We start from the raw sequence: 20,563 nt of genomic DNA, 5'->3' as shown, positions 1-20,563 counted from the left end.
CCTGTGGTTGTCAATAGTTCAATGTCAAAAGTTAGACTAACAAAGCAGAGGGTTAATCTAACTTTATAAATTCTATCCAGCAGAAATGTACAGCAGAACATTCATCCAGAAAACCAAGAGCTAGTCAGGGTGCTGCGAGAACAACTTCAAACAGAACAGGTATGGTTATGTAGCCTATATATTTATGTACGGGATGTCCTAGTTTCCTATTAAACACAGTGGTGATAAGACATTAGAAAGTAAGAAACATCAGCTACTTTACTCCTTACATTATCTTGCTCTTCAGATGATATATTTTTAGATTAAGCACATTTTCTTCTTTTGAGAGCATTAAGAGACAGTAAGGCAGTCTCATGTATTCCACTCTGACCTGGAACTTGTTGGGTAGTGGAGAATGATCTTGAACTCCTGATCTTCCTGACTCTACCTCTGTCATAGTCACTTTTCTGTTGCTGTAACTGTAAGGCCAGTTACAGGCAACTTATAAACAAAAGGCATTTAACTGGGGGCTTGCTTACTGTTGCAGAGAGTTGGTTTATTATCCTCATGGTAGGGAGTGTGGCAGTAGACAGGCAGGCATGGATCTGGAATAGCTGAGAGCTTACATCTTGTTCAAAAGTTGGAGGCGGAGTGAGAGACTGGGCCTCAGGTGGGCTTTTGAAACCTCAATGCCACCCTGAGTAACAACAAGGCCAAATCTCCTAATCCTTCCCAAAACAGCTCCATTGGTCAGAGGCCTAGCATTCAAATTTTATATGACCATTCTTATTCAAGCTAGAACCCCTCCTCCCCCCAAGTGCTGGAACTACTGCCAAGAGCCATCAACCCAGCAGCACATAGTCTTAATCTATACAGATGCATGTAGTGAGAATTTAGGTTTCGTTGAGAAACACAGAAATAATACTGGAATATGTTTTTATTTTAACTCCAGGTGTGGGATATGGTGCTATTTCACATTCTCCACAGCAGCTAACTATGATTTGCATCATACTTAAGCAGATGCATGGTTTTGAGTGCTGCAGATAGTTTCTGCAGCTGTGTGATGTTTGAAATTCTAGGATCTCTTAGAGGGTGTTTAAATGCTAGAGCCCTGTAGATGACTGCTGGTTGGTTGGCTGGTGGCTGTGGTTTGTTAAGCAGTCGGGTGCAAAGAGAAGAAAAGAAGAAATTAGATATCCTGACAGAGAAGATCAAATTTGCCCCAAGGAACTTGATGCCCTAATCAGCAGGAAGTAGTCTAATGATATCATTACCCTCTGTCTCCTCAATCCTTTTTTCTCTCCTACCTAGTGTTAGGGGGTTGGAAGGGTGGAAGAAGGAAGAACCCACAAAGTAGCCAGAAGTCCAGTTACAGATACATGTATGATTTTTATTAACTTGTGCAAAAAGAGAACAATTTTTATATTTGTTGTTTGTATAAAAATGTAGTGCACCTAAACTGAAATAAAATAAAAACTTCCTTTTTCTTCCCCTCCCTCCTCTCCTTTTTTGTTTGTTTGAGACAGAATTATATGGTCCTGGCTGATCTGGAACTTGCTGTGTAGACCAGACTGGCCTCAAACTCATAGACATACTTGCCTCTGCCTCCTTAATGCCTGGGCTATAGAGCTGAACTACTCTGTTAGGATTTTGTTGTTATATTCTTTAAAAAACATCAAGAAAGGTGGAAGTTTTTATTTTAATATTAATTTTTTTGAGGCAAGATTTCTCTGTGTAGCCTTGACTGTCCTGGAGCTGACTTTTATAGAACAGGCTGCACTCCAACTCATGTAAATCTGCCTGCCTCTGCCTCCTGAATGCTGGGGAGGCAGTTGTGCACCAATACTGCCTGGCAATATTTGAATATTTAAATATTTTCATTTTGTAACACTGGAATGACAGTGCCACTTTCAATTATTTTAGTAATTAGTGCTGTTTTAAGAAATAAAAATTCTAATTATACCATCTTAACATTGTATCCAAAGTTCTTTAATTCATTTTATAGTTAAGTTTTTACATTTACCACTTTCGATTTTTGTGATAATTTTATTTTAAAATGTTAATACCTAGTTATTGTATATTGTATATGAATGTTTTGCCTAATGCTTGTGTATCATATATGTGCTTGGTGCCATAGAATTCAAAAGACGATATTAGAGCCCTTGCAACTGGAGTTAGAGATGATTGTGAGCCATCATGTGAATGCTGGAAACCAAATGCATGAACTGCAAGACCAGGTCATGCTGTAAACTGCAGCGCCAGCTTTCCAGCCCCTTGATGAGGTGCACGTTTTGTGTTAGTGCTAGTTTGTTAGCTGCTTAGGTACTTCAAGTCCTGTACGTGGAGTTTTTGCCCTCATGGCACTTTTATTCCAGAATCGTTTTTGATGTATGCTACTTGTACTATGATTTCACTTAACATGACTATCTGATCACAACAGTGATGCAACCAAGGAATATGCATATACTAAATATATTTGCTTAGTCTGGGGTTTTTGAGACAAGGTCTCATGTAAGCCAACCTGGAACGTGTTAGGTAGCCAAGGGTGACATGGAAATCTTAGCTTCCTGCCCCCCATCCTAGCTGTTGGGATTACAAACGTGCAGAGCACAGTAATGTTGACTAGGATGACTGTAAAGACCAGGTTCAAGTTATCAGGAGTGTTCATTTTTTCTTTCCCACTGGTAAAACGAGCAAAGAATCTTAATTGGAAGTTTAGTTCTCTTCTTGTGGAAGATGGAGCAGATATTCAACACTTAACAGGGGCCGGGTGTTAAATGAAAAGGAAGTAAGAGAAGCAAACACATTCCTGCAGTGCTTGCATTTGAGAAGCTGGGGTAGGACTGCTGCTGTAAGGCCCAGGTCTGGCAGGGCCACAAAGCAATACTCTGTTTCAAAAATCCAAAAAATGTTTTTAAGATATTTAAAAAAATGTAAAGTGAATATTAAGAATGGTAGTTTGATGTTTTTCTCTTTTGATGGTATTGAGGACCAGACCCAAGGGCTCATGCATGTCAAGTGGGTGGATGTTCTCCCATGAGCTACACCGAAGCACGCTATTTTTTAATCTTCTAGTTTATATAATAGCTTGTGGAATGCAAAATGATGTGTGCATTTTAATAAAGTACAAAAGCTAGTTTTGAGTTAACCTACATTTTGTTTTCAAGTTGTGTATAGGAAGGAAGATGAAAGCCACTTAGTTCAAATAACATAATATAACTTTACAAGCTTCTCAGACATGCAAGATCTTAAACTGTTGCATAATCTGTTTTGAGAGATAATCTGTGTCCTCTCACCAGGATGTCCCCGCTCCTGCTCCACAGCAGTTCTACACGGAAATGTACTGTCCAATCTGCTTACAGCAAGCCTCCTTTCCTGTTGAAACAAACTGTGGACATCTCTTTTGTGGTGAGCGAATAATACCCATGAAGTAGCTCAAGACCTGTGTTGTTGTTAGTAGGCTAGATTGCTTACTTCCTCTTTTCACGTCTACTTTCTGAGAAAAGTGATTGCTTCAAAAGTCCTGCTCTAGTTGCCACCAAAATATTGGTCTGTTATTTAGTATATTATATACTAAGGTGTGAGGGTGTTGCTCAGTGGGTAGATGCCTGTCTATAGAAGTCTTGGGCTTGCTCCCCAGCATTGTATAAACCAGGTATGGTGGCATATGCCTGAATCCTAGGAATCAGTGGAATAAGGAAGGTCAAGAATTCAGTCACCCTCAGCTAGAGAACAAGTTCAAGATCAGCTTGGGTTACATGAGACCCAGTCTTAAAAAAAAAAAAAAAAGAGTATATTCCCATGCATGTGGTTGTATATACACATAGAGACAGGTACTAAATCATAATTGATTTTCTGCTTAGTGTGTTAGCATTTGGGGGTTCCAAGCTTCAGAAAAAAATAAAACTTGGAAATATAGTTCAAGTTTTCAAGTAACATTATTGGGTCCACTGTGTCCTCAGCTTTTGTCAATTTTATATGTTATTCAGACTTCCTATAGCAAAGTTATTATCTCAAGAACTAGGTCACAAACCTCTACTACCTGTCTTTACTCTTTCTGTGTGACCTTCAAGAGCTGGAGACAAGAATGTGAAACCTAGACCACATACCAGCTTAAAGAGGGAATATGGGGGCTGGAGTGATGGCTCAGTGGTTAAGAGCACTGACTGCTTTTCCCAAGGTCCTGAGTTCAATTCCCAGCAACCACATGGTGGCTCACAACCATCTGTAATTGGGTCTGATGACCTCTTCTTGTGTGTCTGAAGATAGCAACAGTTTACTCATAAATAAAATAAATATTTAAAAAAAATTTTTAAAAAGAGGGAATATATTCACATTTAATATCAACAAGAAGTATCTTCTCCTCCTCATTAGCTTTCCTGATACCCAGAAAGATTTCATAGAGAGTAACATTATTTCTTATGACCTTACAAGATTGGGATATGCCCACTGTACAGAAAGGTTAATACTTTTAATCCCATTCCAACCCTACAAATCAAATACTGAGGCTCAGAGAAGCAAGAAGTTTTGTAATGGGCAACCCAGCTGTTAAGCAACCTAGAGCTAACTTTAACAAACTCCGTGCTTAATTCTGCTGTGCTTTGCAGCTTACAGGAAGATGAACACTCTAAGAACGCTTCTTAACTTAGATATGGCCAGTCATTAGGCTACTTTTCAGTAATAGTCCTTTTATGTTTTATCCTTTGAACCCATAAATACTAAATAGAAATGGCTAATAAAGCATTCTATCCATTAGCCTGTACATTAAGATTGGTCTTAATTAGTCTCATATGAATTTTACTTAAAGACTAATTTAAAATGTAGCATATATTGATCCTTTATTAGTGTCCTCCTTTTGTGTCTCGTTTGACTCCAGCATAGAACTCTTAGTTTTATTATTGATATTGCTGGGATTGAAACATTTGAAATCTCTACCTTATAATGCTGAGTTTCCTATACATTGTGATTATATAGTGAATCTAGTTCTGTGTTCCTTCAACCATTAATTTTAAACTCTCCAAGGTTTGTTCTTAAAGACTGGGTTTCACCTTCTAGCTGACCTAGAACTTCCTATGTGACCAGGCTTTCGTCATATCCAGAAAATCACCTTTTGCCTTCCAAATGCCAAGACTAAAGGCATTTGCCATCTGACCCAGCTATGGTGTTAGTTTTGATTTTTTTTTTTAGACAATATATTGCTTTGTACATCAGCTAGACACTGAACTAACTGGCAATCCTCCTACATAAACCTCCAAGAAGCTGAGATTACAGGTGTGCACCATCATGCCCAACATCTGTTGAAATTCATTACTCATTGTTAACAAGGAAGGACAGTTCTTCTCTCAGGAACTTTGCCCAGCCCTTCTCTGAGCTCTGCTTATGATCTTTTAGCTTTTCTTTCTTATTTATTTTTTTTGTTTTGGTTTAGACCTTCTGAGGCCAGATGTCATAGTTTGTTATAGGTCGAGGAATCCAGGTGGGTCCTTGCCTTCTTCCTTAAGATAGGGTTTCTTGTTCACTTCTGCGTGTGCCAAGCTCGCTAGCCTGTAAGCTTCTTGCTGCATCCAGCCGTGAGAACACTGAAATTACAGATATGAGCCTCCCATAGATTCTAGAACTCTGAACTCGGCTCCCCAGGCTTGTATGGCAAAGGCTTTGTTCACCGGGCCACTGCCCAGCCCATACGAGTCTTCTAATTATCTTTATGCTCAAAAACAGCAAAGAAAAGATCAGATGGGAGGAAGAGGTTAATGGCCATCAGGAGAGACAGAAATCTTCCTGTTCTCAAACCTGTAGTAGGCATTCCTAATACATTTGACCCTCATTTCTCCCGAATCTGAACATGGCCTTAATCATCCTCCAGCCAGGTGTTGGCACTTTGTGAGGCTTGGCAGGCAAAATGAACTGATTTGCCAACTCAGGCTTAGCTAATTCACTGGGTGGATAATCCTGCCAATTGAAAGATGGTTGTATTGTGTTCTTGCTTTTACCTCTGGGTCTGAGGTAATAGGATAGATTGCTTCTGATATCCTGCTCTACTTGTTAGGTACGTTTTTCTGTTGAGATGGGGCTCGGGTATCCTAGATTGGCCTCAAATGTGCTATGTAGCCCAGGATGACCTTGAACTTCTGATCCACGTCATTACCTCTCAGGTGCTGAGATTTTAGGCATGAACTACCATGCCTAGTTTATGTGCTGAGGAGTATTGATAACCCAAGGCCTTATGCACACTCAGCTACCCCTACCAACTAAGACAAGTTATGTTAATTTATTTATTTAGTAAATCTAAAGGTAAAACATTTAGTAATTAAAAAAAATTCTCTAGATAGTAGATTAGGCATAGTAACACTGCATGTGCCGAGAGCTTAGTTTAGTAATTCTTTACACAGCATAACACCTCATTCCATTACAGTAAGTTAGAATAAGCAGCAGTAGAATCATCTTATTTGCATCTATAAGCTACATTATTTAACTCTCAAGTCTGTGAGATTTTGTTCTCATTTTGCAACTAAATAGATTGAGAGAGATTGTGACCCAGATGAAAGCAGTCATCTCTCACACCAGATTAATACTTTCTTGTGGAGGGAGAAAATTGAATAAGACAATATCGAGCACCCAACAGCAGATGAACTGGAGCATTTAATCTGCTGAGTCATAGCTTTTCAGTGAAGACAAACGGTGATGCATAATTACATAAAATAAGGACACACACACTCTAGTTTTAGGAAAAGATATTTGAGATTGAATGAATAGTGTTTGTCAAAATAGGCTAAATTTTTGGGTTATAAAGGTCATAGATACAGATAAGACATGGTGTCAGATGAAAATAATGGTGCTAATAATTTTCTCTTTGTGTATATATACATATGTATATATGCAGATGTGCATATTTGTATTGTACAGGTGGGTTCATGTATTTATATGGGCACACATATATGTGTGCATGTATTTGAGCACGCACATACCATGTGTACACATGAAGGTATAGGTATGAAGTAATCATTTAGCTTTTAGACTCATTATGAAGTTGGCAAGTTGGTTGTCTGTAATTTGGTTAGTTTCTACTTATCCAAGTGGCTGCACACTATTGTTCTCACAAACTATCATTTCTGCCTTAACTCTTGGTTATAGAGAACAGAAGTGTCTTGTGTCCTGTTTTCTACCTCTTTGCTATCCTTCAAAGCAAAGTTCAGGTCACGTGCTGCACTCAGGCTGCCATCTCCAACCTTCTGTCTGTCCTTTCACTCACCATCGCAGTTTAAGAGTTGGCTTTCCTGTAAGTGATTGGAGTGTGTCACTTTGGTTTCCACAGTTGGGTTGCTATCGCTTCTTGTACATTCTGTCCTGGAGAGGTCAGTGAAAGGAACATGGACTGGGAATGCAGCTCAGCTTTTAGTACTTGCCTAGAATACATGAAGCCCTTTGGCCCTTTAGAAGCATCAGACAGTAAAACTGTTCCTTCCTGTTGCTGGAGTGTCCCTACCACTTTTGAGGTTGTATAAGTTATCTCTTCAGGGTTATTTTGTTACTCAAGAACATCTCTCTCTTTCTCTCTCTCCCTCCATGTCTCCCTCCCTCCCTCCATGCCTCCCCCCTCTCTGTCTCTGTCTCTCTGTCTCTTTGTGTGTGTGGGTGTGTTCATATGGGTATATATGTGTGTGTGGTGTGGGTGTGGGTGCATGTGGAGTCCTATGTCACCCTCAGATATTAGTTTTCAGGATACTGTCTACCTTCCTTTTAGTCTTTTGTGGATGGGTGGTGGGATGGCTGTGCATGCATGTGGCGATATCTTCCTCAATCACTCTATACCTTATTCTGAGAAGAGACTCACTCAACCTAGAGCTTGCTCATCTGGCTAGACTGGCTGGTCATCACGGCCCACGAATCTTCATATTGCCACCTTTTCTGCTGTGGAATCACAGGCACAAACTGGAAAGCCTGGATTTCAACAGCAGCAATAACAAAATGAGAATGGCCCCAAGTCCTCATATTTGCTTTGATTTTACATACTCAGTAACTCCCCAGGCCTAGCCTTTCCTTGATTTTGAGCTGGGAGGGGTGGTCCTGTTTCTTACCGTTAGGGAACTTGTCAGGAAGGCTAGCCTGATCGGTCAGTGAGCCGCCCCAGAGATCCTTCTTCTTTTTGCCTCCCCAGTACTGGGATCACATGTTTTCCCTTGGTTCATAGGAACTGAGGTAGGTCCTCATGTTTCTACAGAAAAGAGTTTACTGATTGAGCTACCTCCGCCATCCTCAGAGACATCACCTAGTACAATAGGTACTTCAGACATTAAGCTAAGTATTATATCAAGGAAACCCACTACTTGAGTAATTGGTTTTCAGGGTTTGGAGTTGCAGGGAGAAAAGGTTTCATGTAGCTGAGGCTGGCCTTGAACTTTCTGTGTAGTTGAGGTTGATCTTAAACTCCTGACCCTCTTACCAACCTCCTGAGTAAAGGGATTATATTTACCACAGTTTATTTTATTTGATATTGAGACAGTGTCCCAAAGAGCCCTCTTACTTGAAATCTAGCGGTCTCTGCTTCCCAAGTGCTAGGATTATAGGTGTCACCACACCTTGCTAGTTCAATGAATTCCTAAAAGAAATATTTTTCCAATACATTAATTTTGGAACTAATAGAATCTTACAGTTTGTCATACTTAGTACCATGTTTTTTTTACACAGGAAACTGTTTTCTCAGGCTTCAGTAACTTTTTAAAGGAATATTTAATAAGCAATGTGGATAAACAATGTAATAAAACAATGCTTTAAGGAAAGTAATTCTATTATATAGTTGAAAATTGACCAGCATATGTGAACTTTAAAGCTGCAGTGTTGATGTTTTCTGACTCCTAGGTTCCTGCATAATTGCGTACTGGCGATACGGGTCCTGGCTTGGTGCGATCAGTTGTCCTATCTGTAGGCAAACGGTAATGTCCTGTAGTTATAAAGTATCACCTACGGTATTTTGTTTCATAAATATTGGGGCTTCTTTTGGTTTAAAGTGTTTTATTTTATGTGTATGTGCCTGAGTGTGAGTACACAACCTGTGTGCAAGACTCTATAGAGACCAGAAAAGGCTTTGGATCCTGTCAAACTGAAGTTATAAGTAACCGTGAGCTGCCATATTGCTGCTGTGAACTGACCTTCAGTCCTCTGCAGGAGCAGGAAGCTTTCTGAGCTATCTCTCCTGCCCAGAATTAGCAGTTTTACATTTAAATTGAGTTACTTTTCCAGCCAAACTGCATTTTTACCTTCACTAAGTATTTTTTAAAAATACATTTTAAAAATCACTAAGGTATCATAAAAAAAGGGAATTCTATTTGAAATCCTACAGTTGTAGTGAAAAACAAGAAATAAGTGAGTTTTCCCCACATACTATTATTTTGGGGGGAATCTATTTTTCCTTTTAAAAATACTTAACTTGTTCCATTTTCTTTGAACTTTAATAATGAAGCCACACAGTATTCTTACAGTATGTTTCCGTTGTTTAGTAATCATTTTCCCATTACTGTTAGAGCAGGAGAGCCAGCCTTCTTCTTGTTTTCTTTTTATTTCTGTAATCCCAAACTCAGAACTTTCTACTTTTCCCCACATGGTTAGAAGGAAAGTTGATTTGTCCCTCTCACATTGTTTCTGTGGCTAATTTAATGTGTGACATGGGCAGTTCATTTGCCATAAGCTAATTGCCAGCACGTCTTACCTTTTGCCCGAAACATGGAGGCCAGGTAGTGCATCTTAAACTGAAAAATGAGTTCCACCATGTCTTAGCCAGTGTTCTATTACTGTGACCATGACCATTGCAAATTTTATAAAGGAAAACATTTAGTTGGGGCTTGCTTACAGTTTCAGAAGTTTAAGCCATATCAAGGCAGGAAGCCTGGCGGCAAGCAGGAAGACACTGCTGGAGAAGGAGCTGAGAGTTCTACATCCAGATTCACAGGCAGCAGGGAGAGACACTGGGCTTGGAATGGGTTTCTTGAAGCCTCAAAGTCCACCCCCAGTGACACACTACCTCCAACAGAGCCACACCTACTGTCACAAGGCCATAACTTTAATCCCTGTCAAGTAGTACCACTTTATAATGACCAAACCTTCAAAAATTTGAGCTTATGGGAAAACATGAGCTTTATATGTTTTAGTGTCACTCTGTTACTGAAGGTTTTCCTGTCATTCTTTTATCTACAAATATATGTTTTTCCAGAGACCTGTGGGCTAAGCTGCAGATATGAGCAGGAAAATATCAGAGTAAGCATTTAGATGTGGAACCTGTTTTATCTTGGAGGAATTAAAAATTACATTTTGTATTACATTTACTATAAGGCAGTAATTACTTACATATTCCCCCATGTTGCCTTTATTCAAAGGAATGAATGAAATACTCATTCAGAAGCTTTTCTCATTCTCTTGAACAACACAAAGTGAAAAAATGATAATAATGGTGCAGAAGGTATAACAGCTTTTTCCTGTAATACACAGGTAACTCTACTCCTAACAGTATTTGGTGAAGATGATCAATCTCAGGATGTTGTAAGATTGCGTCAAGATGTTAATGATTATAACCGGAGATTCTCAGGGCAGCCTAGATCTGTAAGTAATGTTATAGCAGGTACAAAGTCAGAGAGAACATTAATACTTTTGTAAAATCAGATTTACCAACCAGCTATTGGACTGTATAAGGTCTTAGTATGTGTTTTGGATTAAGTTTTATTTAACCTTCACCATTGCCAGTCATTAGCTTTCCCAGGGGGCAGAGTTTATTTATTTATTCATAATTTTTTGATACAGGGTCTCATTGTGTAGTCTTGGGTGTCTGGAACTTGATATATAGACAAGACTGGCCTTGAAATCTCAAAGTTCTACTTGTCTCTACTTCCAAGTACTGGGATTAAAGGCATGTGCCACCATACTTAGTTCCTTTTCTGCTGAGCATTTTAAAAAAGCTGTTTTTAATCTACACATATATGTGTGCTTGCATGTATGTATGTGCACCTCCTGCATGTTGGTGTCCTTGGAGGCCTAAAGAGGACATCAGATGGAGTGGTCATTGGAGCCACTCAGTGTGGGTGTCTCAGCCATCTCTCCAGCCCCAAGTTATTTAATTTTATTTTACACACACACACACACACACACACACACACACACACACACACACACACAGTCTTTAGTTCACTTTTAGTGTATAATGCTACCCAGGCCTGGTGGAACAGACATAATCCCAGGTATCCAGGTGGCTGGGGCAGGAGGATCACAAATTCAAGGGCAGCATTAGTAACTTGATGTGATGCTTTCTGAATAAAAAGTGAAAGGAGTGCTAGGGATGTAACTTGTCTACCAAGGTCCAAGGTTCAATCCCCAGTACTATAAAACTGTACGCAGTCTGGCCTTTTTGTTCATTCATTTATTTATCCTTTTCAGGTAGTTAAATCCTCAGTTGTTCTATTACCTCTAGCTTGTTAGGAAGTCGGTCTAATTGATTGCTTTTCATTCCAACCCAGATATATCTTGACATATCTTGTAAATATGAAACTTGGGAACAAATCTCAGCCTACATAATTTTTTTGAGAGAGGGTCTTATTCTGTAGCCTAGGCTAGCCTGGAGCTATTGCTTATTTCCTGTCTTTCAGGAAAGTTCCTGACCTACAGTTTCTTGGCTTATTAATTATTGATCAGTAACTTCAGTTTTGTATAACTTTAGGTTTAGAAACTCTTATCTGAAATACATGAGACCACTGTTTTCAGATTGCAAAGTATTTGCATGGATTTTACAAATAGAGCCTTCTGAATTTGAAAATTATAAAATCACAAATTTAACATGTTTTAAAATCCAAAACTTCTTGGCTCAAAAGCTTTTAGACTTTAGAGCCTTTTATGTTTTAGAACACTTAAAAATCTGTAGTATTTGAAGTATCAGACTTTCAGATAACATATTCTCAATCTATATCCCACATTTTAAGGATGTTGACACTTTATTGCTTTTCAGTTGTCTTATAAGAAGGGCTGTTTTATAAAAAATCTAGTAGCTAATTTTTAAATAAAATGTATAATTGGAAAGTCTGATATTAAGTGTTAAATAAAATACCTTAATTCATCTTAGCTGAAGCTGTATATCATATGAAGATTATATTACTTTTCAATTTGATATTTTAGATGCTAAATTCTAGTACTTGTTTTTCCTCCTTCAGATTATGGAAAGAATCATGGATCTCCCCACCTTGCTGAGACATGCATTCAGGGAAGTGTTTTCAGTTGGGGGTCTCTTCTGGATGTTCCGCATTAGGATAATGCTTTGTTTGATGGGAGCTTTTTTCTATCTAATATCACCTCTAGATTTTGTACCTGAAGCCTTGTTTGGAATTCTGGGCTTTCTGGATGACTTCTTTGTTATCTTCTTGCTGCTTATTTATATCTCTATTATGTATCGAGAAGTGATAACCCAAAGACTAACTAGATGAAGAAAAACTAGTTTACTAGAATATCCGAGCTTATATATAAAAATCAAACAAAAGGATCCATGGTCGTATCAATCACCCAAATACTATTTTACACACTTAAAACATTTGGTTCTCATTTGACAAATACCTAATAATATACAACTGGAACATTTACATACTACAGCTTCTGATGTTAACATCAGATTTATAATGATCTACAGGTTTATCTTGATTCTGTGTTGTCTGTAAAAAAGTATGAAACCAGTTGAAAAGGGATACTTTGTTGTTTTCTTTTTCTGCAAATTATTGAGCTTAGATATGTAGTTCAATATTGCTAAATGTACAGATCATCATCCTCAGTGGGTAGCCATACAATAACAAAGAACTTTGAAACTTACCTAAATATTTTTGTTAAGTAAAATACTGTATGATGCTTAGGGAAAGGTCAGTGACTCAGTGTGTGCTAAGCTATGTGGACTTGGAGCAGCTCTGCTTTTTCATTTTTGTATAATTCTTTGTGATCAACTGAAAATGAAAGAAACTTGAACTTCCTGATATGACCTTATTTTCAGTCACTAGAACACTTTAATCAATATTTTCCTTAACAAAGTGGAAAATACGCATCTCCCGGAGGCACTCAGTTATGACATTAACCCAGAGTTTGGACTTTTTATAGAAACAAGTACAAAAGTAACTGTAGCCAGCTGTGGTGGCTTTATACTTGTCATTTCTGCATTCAGGAAGCTGAGGTATTAGATTGTCGCAAGTTCAAGGTTGGCCTAGAGCTAAAGAGGGAGATCCCACTCAAACCAGAAGCAGGGCAGTGAGTTAAGGTGCTTGCTGCCAAGCCTGACAATCTGGGTTTGAACCCTGGGTCTCACATAGCATAAGCACAAAACAGATTCTGCAAGTTGTCCTCTGACCTATACACACACACATACACACACACACACACACACACACACACACACACACAGAGAGAGAGAGAGAGAGAGAGAGAGAGAGAGAGAGAGAAACAGAGAGAGAGAGAGAGAGAGAGAGAGAGTAAAATGCAGTGAAAAAGAAAACAAAGTAGCTTGTAAAGGAAGATTATTTTGTTCTAGGAACCTCAGTAACATTGCAAACAAGTAGTAGTTGTGAGGAAACAGGCTGTTTCTATTGGCGTTAGTCAGGGTCTTTAGGAAATACAAAGAACAGTATTTAGATTTTACTCTTGCAGCAAAATGAAGATATTTGATTAGTTGTCTGTTACTCTGAAAATGCAATGATATTATCTCATGAATGGCAATACTTGGCTCAGATTCATCATGTCTTGGGCAGAATGAGGAAATGTGTATGAGACACCTAAACAATGAGGTTCATACTGCTTCTGTTGTTTTTTGGTGGCCATGGCATGGGAATGTAAGGTCTGTAGCAGAGGCACTCACTCCAGCTGTGCTGCTTACTGGTGAGCAGGGTGGAGAGTGTGAGGTGATGCTGAGATCCTTTGTCAACTGACAGTACTATTGACTTCTTAGCCTCAGAGTGTGCATTAGGGACATAAAGCTAAAATCTGTCACATTCCTAAAAAAGTCAGATGTGCTGCCAAATAGTGAGATTGTGAATGAAATGTCAGTTTGTTTCCCAATCTAGGCTTAAAACAAAGATGTTGTCTGCCATTAAAAAAAAACATAAAACAAAAATCAGTCCTTATTTATAAACACGATGAATGCAATTTCTCTCTTTTATCCTTAGAAAATTTTGTAAGGAAGGTAGAGTATCATCAGCTTCCTGTTTCAGAGATGAAACCTTCATCCTATGGATGAGAGATTTTTGTTTTCCTAACATAATGGAACTCATGATATTTAGGTAGACATGAAAGCTAGTCTGAGGAGAAGCAGGAGGGAACTGGAATTCTCTGAAGTCAGGTTTTCATAACACATTATTTCTTCACTGGAACAGTTTTGGTGCTTCTAAGCTAAAGCTCCAGGAAGAAGATTCATCACAGCCTTTATCAATCTCGAGTGAATACTTCCAGATGAAGTGAGAGCGCAGCACCATAGGAAACTATGGCCAACTTGGAAAGCTATTGAGTAGGGAGCTCATCACCAGCCTGGAACACATTTTCCACCTCCTAAGAACGCAGTGCGGGCTACGGCTCTGATTTACTGGAGACCTTATTTGCTGTGCATGTGCGCTGCTCCAGCCGTCACATTTCTGCACTATTGGGACTTACTCAGAGAAACGTGTACTGTACAAAGTGTTGTCACACACAAAACCACTATATGGCTAAAGTCTTACTGAACCAAAAAGGGAACAGAGTGGCATCTCAGAATTTTTCACCTACTAGTCCTTCATCTTTATTGATCATTAATGATAAATGCAAAAGCAATTTGAGAAAGTATTCAAAGCAAGCAGAGTCAATCAATGTTTAAAACATCATAGTAATCCATTGTATTCAAAGGTCATATAAATCAAAGCAGCGATTTTTTTTAAACAAAACATAGTAATGGTTAGGAAAGTGATGGTGCAAACCCAGGAACAAACAATGACTGAGCAGCTCTGTGGGGATGAGACTCTAGAGTATGGCTTCTGCAGCTCCCATTCTCAGTGTTGTGGAGGGCAGCAGAGTTCCTGAACCCCATGGTCGCACAGATGCCTACTTCAGAGTCTGTGCAGAGGAGCAGAAGTCTCTTGCAAATTTTGTGATTTGGAGAGTTTGTTCAGCATTTATTCTCTGGAATAAAAATAGTTTATTTTATTTTAATGTGTTATGTTTCTATTTCTTTGTTTAATTTAAAATTTACAACTCTTGAAAGACCACTGACATAACATTCACAGTGGCTATTAAATATTTTGCATATTAATATTTTACTTTTTACTATGACCCATATATTATACAGGTATATGCATATATATGTATATATATGTGTGTGTATATATATGTATATATTGTATGTGTATATGTGTGTATGTATATATATTTTTTCCTTCCTTTATGGAGCTATGTCCAAAATAATATATACTTTAATGTAGTTTCTTTCTCAGTGTTAATTTGGGATATACATTTTTCTATTTAAGCTGCAGCTCAATGAACTACAGAAGGGGAATTTTCCCTTTTTCATCTTAATAGGATAGAATATGATGTTTTACACTTCTGTACATTATACATTGATAAACTTAAGAGATGAACACTATCCCTCAACTGAATCCAAAAAATCTACACTCAAGACATAGGACCACAGAAGTAGATACCTTTGACTGAAAAGATTGATCAGTGGTTGGTTAAGAACACTGGCTACACTTTTAGAGGACCCAGGTTCAATTCCCATCATCCACATGGTAGCTCACAACCCACTCCAGCCCCAGGGTATCTGATGCCCTCTTCTGCCTTGTGTAGGTACACAGACTTACATGCATCAAAAACCCCAACATATAAAAATAAGAACGTTAAGAAAAATTAAAAATAGGTATCTTCTAGAGAAAGAAGGGGGTATATGGTAACTCAAGAATCTTGTCATGCTTGCTGAACAGTAGTAGTGTCTGTCTTTTCCTTCCAGTAGCTATTCCTATAGCTACTCCATAGGCCTTAAGTACATTTTTTTTTTCTTGAGTGGAAAAAAACCAGGTTATTTGTTATCTGAAACATCTATTTTGATAAAGGGTTTCTCTATCTCAAAACCAGGATGACTTTGAACGTACCTGCCGTATTCTTTTCTCTCAAGTGTTACTATTAAGAGCATGTACCACCACACCTGCTTGAAACATCTTTTGGATAAAACATCTTTTCCCCTATAAATTTGGTAAATATTAACTATAATCATTGTTCTGTGTGACAGAGTGAATGATCTTATTATTTTCAGCTTCTAGCATCTAATAACCACATTACAGTCGGTTTCTTTATCACTAGTGGTCATCCAATATCACTGTCAAATTAACTTTCGATTAACTTTGTTTCATGTGATAGTTTGAATATCCATGGCCCAGGGAGTGACACTAGATATGGCCTTGTTAGAGGAAGTGTGTTACTTTGGGGCGAGCTTTGAGTACTTCCTACTAGCATCCTCCTGGAGATGAGGAGTCCTCAAGATGGAGAACTATTGACTTCTTCTCTGCCACTGTATCTGCCTGGATGTTGCCGTTCTTCTTGCCATGATGGTAAATGGACTAAACTTCTCAACTTGTAAGCCACCCCCAACTAAATATCCCACAGAAGAGTTGCCTTGGTCATGGTGTGTCTTCTCAGAAGTTGGCACCAGGAGTGGGATATTTATGAGTTAGGTCTGACCATGCTTTTGTTTGGAGGACTATGAACTCTGGGACAATGGAGTGTTGGTGTGATAAGCCTGGTTATGTTTTTGTTTGAAGGGATGTGAAACTTTCGATTTAGAAAGCCATAGGATGCTTTAAGTGGGACTTAATGGGCCATTCTAGTAAGAATATGGAAGACAGTGGTGCTGAGGGTGATTTGAATTCTGGAGATCATATATTTTGGTGAAGATGAAGAATGTGGCTGCTCTTTGCCCCGTTTGAAAAGTCTACCTGAGGCTAAGGTAAAGAGATTTCTATTAGTTGCATTGATAAAGGAAGTCTAAGGAAAGTCCAGCATAGACTGTTGTCCTCTAGTTTACTCTCATGAATTACATTTGATCAAACATAGTAAGCTTAGAAAGGAAAAATACAAAATGTATGATTCAAGTAATACAAGGGCACCCACCAGGAATGGCAGTGGAACTGGGTGTTCAAGCAGATAAGTAGATTAAGGGAGAGGTGACTTTGGGGCAAGATCCCACACAGCTTAGCTTATTGTGTATCCATTTGCAGCTGAACAAGAAATAGTTGTGTTAGGCGTTACTATTACTTGATTGTTGTTTTCATTTGGAGTTTTAATCTGGAATGAATTCTAATCCAGAAATGGAAGGCAAACCTGTGATCCAGATCTTGAGGTAGAGTGGTCATGAAAAGCTTAGGCCCAGCCATGGTGGTATGTGCCTTTAACCTCAGGAGACAATATTTTAGTTATTTTGTCTGGTTTCTTTAAACATTTATTTTGTGTGTGGTTGGGGGCATGTGTGTGGAGGACAACTGGGAGAAGTAGTTCTCCCCTTTGACCATGTGCATTCTAGCGATGAACCACTGTGCCCAGTTCTTAAACAATCTCTTTAGAACTGGCCTTGCTGACCACTCACTCCCCAGGCTAACACACATTGTACATTCAGATTTTGCTGACCCGGTTTCAGTTTGTCTATTCAGAAGGTCTTTCTCCTGGCTAACTCACCCTTGAGAACAATTTGATCTCCAAATTTAAACCTTTAAAGACGATTGCTGATGCGTATGCAGCATCAGACATAACACAAGATCCTGTGTAAAAGATACTGGGTTTTGCCCAGTGGTAATGCCTTAGTTAATAATTGGTGTTATTAGCTAATATTTAATCAGAACGAAGATACTGGTTCATTTTACAGTGAAGACTTCTATAGATAGAAGAGTTTTACCACAAGGACTTTTCAGTGTTACCCATTTTCACTCACACTTTCTCTCCCTCCCTGTAAACTTCACTGCAGAAGATCACTGGTATGCTTTCCTTTCTGTCATTTGCCAGTTCCAGCACTTGGGACACAGAGGGAGATAGATTTCTGAGTTCAAGGCCAGCTTGTATACACAGTGAGACCCTATCTTGAAGAGTAGTGGAGGGTCTGTCACAGAAAATATAATTACTATAAATATATAAATGGAAAGCAAGTCAATAATTTATTACTTATTGCCTGGCTTTCTTTGTGTGTTTAAATTATATCCTGAATAACACATTTTTGGTTTTGCATCTCCATGTATGCAGTAGCATTCTTTTTCCTACCCCAGCTCCAAACATTGAATGTGTTCTAGATCCCTCCATTTTGTTAAAATATTAAGTCCATAAACCTGGGACTCATACTTAGACATTAAGACTTAAGAAATCTCTAGTTAGGTTAGTAACTTTTAGGGCCTTCTAGCAGGTTGCTTACACCATTTCATGATATTAATGTTGGCTTTAAGCATTCAGTCCTTGACTGTAAGCAAACTTGGGTCATACCAACAACTGTCATTCTTATTTGTGTCTTAATATGTCCTATATCCCTAAGTGAGAGAGTGTGCCACGAGAAAAACATGCCATCTAGTTCAGGCATATGGTTATAATCACTCTGGAGCTAGAGGCAGGAGGATCATTGCAAGTTTGAGCCAGTCTGGGCTATAGAGTGAGACCTTGCCTCAAAATTCAGCCCAATTATTTGGTCCAAGTCCCGAGTGCAGACTTTATTCTTTGAGACTATAGTCCTTTTCGGCCTCAAGCTCAGCATATAGGTTAGGTGGCACAGGATTGCCGATTCTCTTTTCTCTAACTCCTATGAGCTGGGATTGCAGTACCGCCATGTTTGGCTTTCCTAGGACAGTCTTTTAGAGAATATATGGCATGGTGTGGGAGAAGATTAAGGGATATATGTAGGAAAATGTCTATGTTGTTGCATGCAGGCCACTGTGCACTTACGGAGGTTAGAGGACAAATTACAGTACTTTTTCCTCTCCTTCCATGTGAGAGCTGGGGACTGAATTAAGGTCATTAAGGCTAGGTGGCAAGTGTCCTTTACTTGCTGAGCTGTCTGTCTTTCTTGATCCAACAAATGTTTTAAGATCACTGACATCTGGGGCTGGAGGGATGGCTCAGTGGTTAAGAGCACTGACTGCTCTTCCAGAGGTCCTGAGTTCAAATCCCAGTAACCGCATGGTCACCATCTGTAACAAGATCTAATGCCTTCTTCTGGTGTGTCTGAAGACAGCAACAGTCTATTCATATAACTAAAATAAATAAACATTAAAAAAAGATCACTGACATTTAATAATTTGGACTTTAATTATTTATTATGCTTGGAATCAAACCTAGGCCTTGTCTATACTAAGCAAGCACTAGACTACATCTACAGACCAGTTAGTTTAAAAACACAATTTAAAGGGGGAAAAATAGCTCATCAGAAAAATAGTAACCTTTGCCAGCTGCATCCCTGAAAGAATAAAGCAGATGCTAAGCTATAAAAGGTGACCTTTAGCAGAGAGAATAGTCTTGGCCTTCTTGCAAACTACTAACACCAAATTGTCAGTTAAGATAGAGTCTGGGTATATATCAATAGCCAGTATAAAATGTTAGACTGACCTTTTTCCTTTATTTTTGGTAGTAGAGTCCTAGAGATGAAGCCAAGGCCTGTACAGTTAGGCAAGTATTCTACCTTGAAGCCTAATCTGACATCTAACAACTTTACTCTATGGTTTGGAGTGCATACAAAGGTCATTTGGTAGGCTAAGTGGCAGTTAAAATCAAAGTGGCCAGAGTCAGTCATGCTGGACCCTTAAAATACAAACATGTTTGTGTATAAAATGTGCACTAATTTTCTGGGGATTCGGAGCCTATTTGTGAATCCTACATTAAAATTTCTTTTTTTTAACCTAGTACAAGCTTTTGTCACATTGAAAAGTGTGGTCTAGAAAGCCTGAATGCTGTATCAAAAATATCTCAGAGACTGGAGAGATGACTCAGTTATCAAGAGTGCTTTCTGCTCCTTCCAGTGATTCTCAAGGGTCTGTCACCCATCCCAAGGAATCTGATGTCTTCTTCTGGCCTGCTTGGGCACCTTCATGCATGTGTGCACAGGAGTTCACAAACACACACATACATACACAATCATTGGGGTTCTGTTGCCCAAGGTGAGAGAGCGCCAGCATGTCTGGGTTCTGGTAACAGCCTGCTCTTTGCTGTATTCTCAAATGGAAGAGAAAGATCACTCCTGTCTCCCAAGGACCCTAATCTCCTACCCCACATCCCATCACAGCTCTACCTACCATAACAGAGGTTAGGCTCTAAAGTGGGGATCTGAAACACAGCTCACAGCATGTTTGTGGAAATCCACATGGCTTTTTTTTTTTTTTTTTTTTTGTCTTATAATATATTCTTGTATGTCGACAATTAGAGACTAAACATGCTTTGCTAATAAAGTGTATGTATGTCAAGTGCAATATTTTCATTTTATATATCTGTATTCAAGATTTTGTTTGTGTCATGGTGTCTCTCTGTAGCCCTGGCTGTCTGGAATTGGCTTTGTAAACTAGACTGGCCTAGAACTGAGATTCATCTGCTTCTGCCTCCT

General features: G+C 38.8%; 1 protein-coding gene across 7 annotated transcripts in view; it reads left to right on the top strand.

Annotated features, from left to right (window-relative positions):
- RNF170 (ring finger protein 170) overlaps window positions 1-20,563 on the top strand; it is a 33,499-nt gene that overhangs the window by 7,349 nt on the left and 5,587 nt on the right. For 6 of the 7 annotated variants that reach the window (XM_080929072.1, XM_080929073.1, XM_080929071.1 and 3 more), the window contains 5 exons: window positions 84-159; window positions 3,279-3,387; window positions 8,836-8,909; window positions 10,459-10,569; window positions 12,165-15,143. In XM_080929072.1, coding sequence (XP_080785198.1) covers window positions 84-159; window positions 3,279-3,387; window positions 8,836-8,909; window positions 10,459-10,569; window positions 12,165-12,434 — 640 coding nt within the window. In that variant the 3' untranslated portion in view covers window positions 12,435-15,143. Of the gene's footprint in view, window positions 1-83; window positions 160-3,278; window positions 3,388-8,835; window positions 8,910-10,458; window positions 10,570-12,164; window positions 15,144-20,563 lie in introns of those variants that run through there. The other variant, XM_080929075.1, reaches the window with a different exon arrangement.

This window comes from Micromys minutus (genome assembly GCF_963924665.1).
Source record: "Micromys minutus genome assembly, chromosome: 14".
Classification (NCBI taxonomy): Eukaryota; Metazoa; Chordata; class Mammalia; order Rodentia; family Muridae; genus Micromys; species Micromys minutus.
This window is presented reverse-complemented; position numbering and strand designations above follow the sequence as displayed.